The sequence below is a fragment of the Pteropus alecto genome, unplaced genomic scaffold, assembly GCF_000325575.1.
Source record: "Pteropus alecto unplaced genomic scaffold, ASM32557v1 scaffold432, whole genome shotgun sequence".
NCBI lineage: Eukaryota > Metazoa > Chordata > Mammalia > Chiroptera > Pteropodidae > Pteropus > Pteropus alecto.
The window spans coordinates 267,432-274,658 of NW_006432235.1; the positions used below are offsets into that span (position 1 = coordinate 267,432).

Below are 7,227 nucleotides of genomic sequence, written 5' to 3' on the forward strand. Positions count from 1 at the left end.
GCTGAAGGGCCATCTCCATCCCTAGACAAAGAAAAATATACAAACTTGTTATTTGAATCATATATCTAGTTATGTTTCTATCATTAATTTGCCTATCAAGCGGGTACAGGAAAACAGGCTTGGTTAATATATTTCATAAAAGGAAAGTTTCCCTCCTTTCTCAGACGCTAAGGGTCCTGTTTGGCCTAAAGACATTCCTGCCTTATAATGGGCCAAGGAAAGTGCTGAGTTTCAATGATCCTTATCAATAGCCAGAGGACCTGAGTTATCAGTTTCTCGGTAATTATCTAAGTTTCAGAGAGAGGGTCTTTCTCCATAGAAAGGAAGAAAGAAAAGACTTAACTAGGTTTATTAAAAAAATTAAGTATTTTGCAAATGATGATGATACCATGCTACCTTCTGTCCTGGGTTCTTGGAGAGCAAGTAACAGGGAGACAAGGAAGGACCTAGTCTGAGATGATAGGGACATGACAAGTTTTAAGGGTCACACATGTGTCTCTCCCATTCTATGAAGTTTTAATAGCATCAGCAAGTGGCTGTGTTGCTCTGGTTGATCAGGACAGAAATGGTGGCTGTCCCTGCAAGCTGATGGGGGAGGAACAGCCAGGCTGGGAGCTTCCTGCCAGTCTTTGTGGTCAGTAGAGACAGTGAGGACACAGCTACGGAGGAAGTTTCACAACCCCTGTGCATGGCCTCAGCGAAGGTATGACTGTGCCTACGGGACGATGGGGCCTTGGGCAGTGGGAGTAGTGACCGGCTGTCGACAGCTCTGGGGTGTTCTACAACGATCTGCAGGTGACTTCACTTCTTTGGGCCTCAGTTTACCCCTCTTTCAATTGGAGATGTCACCTGATGGCTTAGTAAGTGTCCTTCCACTGATAAGGACATCAAGCTTGAACCTAGAGCCAGCCAAAGCTGAGTTTGAAAATCACCTTCATCGTTTTCTAGCCCTGCCATATAGGTCACACGAATAAACAAACATACAAATGCAAAATAAAGCAGAGCTAGGAGATCGATGATGGCAAAAGTTGTCCCTGCAGTTTCCTTTTTCATATTTAATCTTTAAATTGAGATATAATCCATACACCATAAATTCACCCCTTTAAAGTGTATAGTTCAAAGGGGGTATTTTTTTTTTTGTATATTTGCAAAGTTGTGCCACCATCTGCTGCCTAATTCCAGAACATTTCCATCTCCCCCCAAAAGACCCCACAACCATCACTCCCCAGTCCTCCCTCTCCCTGCAAATGCTAATCTGTTTTCTGTCTCTATGGATTTGTCTGTTCTGAACATTTCCTATAAATGGGATCATACAATATGTGGCCTTTTATGTCTGGCTTCTCTCATTCAGCATAAAGCTTTGAAAGTTTATTCGTACTGGTAGCAGGTATCAGTACCTCATTCCTTTTTACAGCTGAGTAATATTCCACTGTATGGATGGACTACAGTTTGTTTATCCGTTCTTCCATTGATAGACATTTAAACAGTTCCCAGTTTTTGGTTATTATGAATAACATTGCTGTAAACATTCATGTACAGGTTTTTGTGAGGATGTATGTTTTTAATTCTTTAGGATATGTACCTAGGGATGGAAATTGGGGTCATGTGGTAACTCTGTTTAACTTTTTGAGGAACTGTCAAATTATGTTCCAACAGTTTGTAAAGCCATTGCTACACCATTCCTGTCTCTTGCAGGAGCAAAACAATACATCAATACTCCTTTCTCCCCACTTTTTCATGCTTCATTTTCACCTTTCTCTTCCAATCTGTTCATCATCAGGATTCTGTTCCAAACAGACAGAACTCTCCTTAACATGAATCCCGGAGCCAGTCCTTACAATAATAATTGTAATGATAAAAATTAATAATTGTAATAATAAAAATAATAAATTCTTCCACCTCTTTATATTTCTTTCTACTCTATGACACACTGGAATATTTTACAATAAAAATATGTCATGGTTGTTATCAGAAAATCACATTTTCTTGATGAGGAAAAAAAAAGTCTCCAGAAGCATTTCCTGTGTGTCCTGCACTGGCTGCTGTGGAAAATTATCTTTAGACTCTGAGGTCCTTGAAGTCAGGGGCTGGGATGGATTCGTTCCTGTATTTCCAGGAACTGTGTCAAGCTATAGAAGTCCCCAGAAATTGCCAACTCTTTCTTCCCACCAGGAAGAAGCGTTTTCTTTCTTCCTTTTTTCCTTCCTTCCTTCCTTCTTTCCTTCCTTCCTTCCTCCCTCTCTCCCTCTCCTCTCCTCTCCTCTCTTCCTCTCTCCTCCCCTCCCCTTCCCTCTTCTCTCTCTCTCTCCCTTTCTTCCTTGCTTGCTTTCTATTAAATTTATTGGGGTGACATTGGTTAATAAAATTATGTAGGCTTCAAGTGCACAATTCAATAATATATTATATGTATATTGCATTGTGTGTTCATCACTCAAAGTTAAATTTCATTCCGTCACCATATATTTAACCCCCTTTACCCTTATCTCCCTCCCTTTTGCCCTCAAGAAGGGCTTTTTTGAAAGGGGATGTAGGAGATAGATGTTTACTGACTCCGTTTCCCCCAACCCCTATGGATTCCTAGAAATTTGTCTTTCTCCTCTTGTGACTGTGATGTGAGTTATTTGGGGAAGCCTGGGCGTGAGCCACAGGGAATCCAGATTAGTAGCATCTTCCCCTCAACCTCCGCCCCACCTTAGAACTTTTACTGCTCACCCCCATGTCCCTCATACACGTCCACTGCCCCCACACAGCTCCAGCTCCCTTCCTGTTCTCTCAGCCTCCATGCTTCTTCCCTTGATCACCTACCACAGCAGCCCTGAAAGACCTTCCTTAACAGGGATCTGACTCTATCCCTCTCCTGCTCAAAACCATGCCATGTCCTGTAATGGAATCTCACTTAGCCATGAAAAGGAATGAAGTACTGATACGTGCACCAACATAGATGACCCTGGATTACACTAAGTGAAATCAGCCAGATATAGAAGGTCACATATTTTATGATTCCATTTATAGGAAATGTCCAAAACAGACAAATTCATAGAGAGAGAAAGTAGATTGATGGTTGCCAGGGGCTAGGGGAAGGGGAAATGCCAAGTGACTCTCTTTGTGGATACGGGGTTTCCTTTTGGGGTGGTGGACAAGTTCTAGAAATAGATAGTGGTGATGTTACACACCATGGCCAAGGTATTTAATGTCTCTGAATTGTACACTTTAAAATAGTTAAAATGATGAATTTTATGCACTGTGTATTTCACCTAAATTTTAAAAAAAAAAATACTCCATAGCTCCTCATCATCCTCAGAATAAAGTTCAAGTGTGGATGCTTAATAAACAATTATTCATGAGAAAGTCACCCAGATAGCAGCTGGGGCATCTCTGGCTTTTAAAACTCTCAACTCTGAGGTTTTGAAAAATCCAAAGTTATCCCATACTTTAAAAAATTATTATTATATAAATGTGTTTCTTTCTTTCTTCACAACTGCTCTATACTAAGACCTTCTGAGGACAGTTGATGGAGGTCCTCTGCAGAAGTCCAGCTCCCTGCAGATGTGAAATTGGACCAGCAGCATCAGCACCAACTGGGAGCCTGTTCGAAATGCAGACTCAGAGCCACTAAATCAGAACCTTTATTTTAATAAGATCCCCAGGTGATTCACATGCACATTGGGGTTTGAGAAACATTAGGTAGTGATATGGTTTTGAGATTGTACCCAGAAATGGTCACTAACCCCAATTCCATTCCTTAAATAACCTCTGGATCTATATTCTTTGCATATTGTGAATCCAGCTGTATTCTGAGTCCAGAAAATGTGATTGGCCCTCACAAGTCTCCACTTTCCCTTGAGTGTATCTGTCCAATCCCTAACTCTAGCAGCAATGGTGTTGAGTAGGTAGACTTCCAAGGATGATGTCAGTTGAAGGAAAAAGGAAGTGAGAGCAAGAAAATTAAAGTATGCTACATTTGAGGCTCGGGGCCAAACAACTCCACTCCGAGCATCTCATTTAAGGCAGGTAATAGAAGGACTTAACCTGTGTCCGAGTTCTTCCTTCCTTTGCCAAGCCTTTGGAGATTTAGAGTGAAGGTAAGGTGACTTTTCCAAGATAACACTGCTGGTAAAGTGGTGAGGCATGGGGTAGGGGTAGGAGGAACATGTAAAGCCTGGAGGATCTCCATGTTGCACCCCTGTCCCTGCAGAGACCACAGAAACTCATTCGTCTTCCCGAAACACCTTCACGTTGGTGCTGTGCTCAAAAAACTTCATTGATTTCCCGCTACCTGTGACAACTGCCCATTTTTATGAATTCTGGTGGAAAAAAACAAGAGTCATGATTTCCCTCTGTCTCCCGCATCACGCCAGCTCTTTCATGCTTCTCATCAATCCAGACCAACAACGATAATAAAAACCCTTTGCAACTTTCCGCTTCAACCTTTCCTCAGCACTAACAACTATTCGATGAGCATCCTCCCCCAGACTGTGGCCTTTTAATTCACCAGGAGGTGACCCCATGGTCTGAAAGAGATTGGATGTCTAACTTTGCTCTAGTCTAGCTGTGTGACATTGCGGAATCCATATACCTCTCTGGGATTTTGTCTCCTCATCTGGAAAAGAAAATGCCTGGAAGAGAAACTTGCCAATATTGGCCCATGGGTCACAGTCACGTTCATTCACATTCCATTGGCTGATGCGAGTTACCCGTCCAAGGCTGACGCCAATGGGAGGATGTCTAATAGAGAAGTGGAGTAATGGTTTTGATGGTAGTACAATGGACTACAGACACTAGTGAGACAAGGAAAACAGTAGCTGGGACAAAGGAAAAAGCCTGTTTGGTCTTTTCATGAGTGGAATGGCAATTTCCTAATTTCTCCCCATTTCCTCTTCTTCAACCCCGTTGGTGAGGCGGGGTGGGGCAGGGCAGGCAGGAACTGGAGGGTGAGGAAGCTTTATTTCAACAGCAAGACTTTCCTGTGTCTCATTCCTACAGCCTCTGCCTGTGCGTGACGAGATGGCGGCCATATTGGAATTGTTCGTCCTGTGTGTAGAAACATTCTAGGCTACAGCTGCTTTCCTTCAGGGTTCCTAGCGTCCCCATGCCCCGAACTGTGGTCAAAGATGGCCTTTGTCGCCTGTCTGTCTACTTGGAAGAACTGGAGGCTGTGGAGCTGAAGAAGTTCAAGTTACACCTGGGGACAGCGACAGACATGGGGGAAGACGGGATTCCCTGGGGACGAATGGAGACAGCTGGTCCCTTGGAAATGGCTCAGCTGCTGGTGGCCCATTATGGGATAGGAGAGGCCTGGGTGCTGGCACTGAGCATCTTTGATCGGATCAACAGGAAGGACTTGTGGGAGAGAGGACAGAGAGAGGACCTGGTGATGGGTAAGGAGGTGGTGATGAGACCTTTAGGGCTGCAACCCACCAATCTCCTTCTTTTTGATAACCACTGAGCCCACAAGACCTGACTTCTAACTTATCCCCTTAGTCTTTGTTCGTGCTGCATTCTGCCTGGGACACCCTCCCTCTATCTTCTTTGCCTGGAAAATTGTTATTTATCCATCAGAATCTTGGAGGTGCTACCTTTCTTGTGAGTTCTTTGCTCTTCTCCTCCCTCCTCTTGTCCCTCTCTTAGCGACCCCACTCTTGTGCCTCTTTAGCACTCAGATTTCTTTGATTGTATCTTCTGTCCTATTAAATAATCAAAATGACACACTTATTGGTTCCCTGTGATAATAAGGTACCCATTGTGTGTAATGAGGCTTTGACACATTCAATGTCTAAAATACTGTGTGATGAATTTATTATTTTGTCTACTACTTAAATGTGAAAACTGAGGCTCAGAAAAGAAATGATTTGCCTCCAGAAAAAAGCCCATGAGACAGTACATGCCAAGTGCTTAACACAATGCCCTGAAGATAGTAAGTACTCAGTAAACAGCAGCTTTTATTGAATGTGGCAGAGATGACATTTGAACTCTGTTCCTGCCCCACCCCCACCCCTGCCCAGGGCCATTAACTTTATTTTATTTTATATTTTTAAATTAATTTATTTTTTATGGTAACATTGTTTAACAAAATCTGGTAAATTTCAGCTGTACATTTTAACAGTAAGGCATATATATATTTACATTGTGTGTTCACCTCCCATAGTTAGATTTCTTTGTCACCACATATTTGATCCCTTTTATCCCATCTGAGCTCTGGTGTTTAATGTCACTTGTCACCCCTAATGGAATGTGGGTCCCTCAAGAGCAGGGAGATTTCTGACTCTTTATTTGGTTCTCTGAGATTACAGTGTCTGGCTATGGCCAGGAACAGAGTAAGTCTTGGCAAATGTTTGTTGAATGAACATTTATGTTGTGCCAACACCTGGCTATGCACAGTCACTTCTGTGAGGCTTAGTGTCTCAAAGGATGTGTGATGGCAGTGCTGTGTCAGTAAATGTTGAACATCTCTGAAAAAAAAACAAACAAACAGTCTTTAATGAGGCTGAAAACACAAAGGCTCTGGTTCGTGGCTTTTGCTATTTCCATTGTGTAAGTATCAGCAGCATGGCTGATTTTAAGTTACTATACGATGTCACCTGGCTTGTAATTTATAGAAATTTAACAGTAGGCTCGTGAGCTGGAAATGTGCAATGGGAAGATAATCTCTTAAGGCCTTCCCAGATCTGATCTTACATGATTCCCTCTCTCCTTGTCTCCATTCTTGGAGAATATTAAAGGTGCATTGGACTTGGGGAATATGACATTGGGTCACATTTTTACTTAGAAACATAAATGAAAAAGTGCTATCAGCAATAAAGAAAAAGACAAATGTATTCATGTGTGATTCAGTAGAATTGTATTTACTTAGAGAAGTTTTATATTTATTTTAAGAAATTCAAATAATATACAAGTATAAATTCCCTCCTTTCTCCCCATCCCACCTAAGTCTTTCCTCAGCACTAACAATTGGGAACTATTTAATGAGTATCCTTCTCCAGACTGTGTCCTTTTAATTCCTGAGGAGGTGACCCCTTGGTCTTAAGAAGATCAGATGTGTAGTTTTGCTCTAGTCTAGCTGTGTGACGTTGAAGAATCCATGTACCTCTCTGGGCTTCTCTCTCCTCTTCTGTAAGACAAAGGGGATTGGACTAGATCATGTTTGTATATAACATGTTTTCACATGTTAATGTACGTAAGAGTCACCTGGACACCTTGTTACGAATGTGGAATCAAAGACCCACACCA

General features: G+C 42.2%; 1 protein-coding gene across 3 annotated transcripts in view; it reads left to right on the plus strand.

The window, feature by feature from the left end:
• The first annotated feature begins 5,089 nt into the window (after positions 1–5,089).
• NLRP12 (NLR family pyrin domain containing 12) overlaps positions 5,090–7,227 on the plus strand; it is a 17,944-nt gene continuing 15,806 nt past the window's right edge. For all 3 annotated transcript variants that reach the window (XM_006907157.1, XM_006907158.1, XM_006907156.1), the window contains exon 1: positions 5,090–5,378. In XM_006907157.1, coding sequence (XP_006907219.1) covers positions 5,090–5,378 — 289 coding nt within the window. The remainder of the gene's footprint in view (positions 5,379–7,227) is intronic.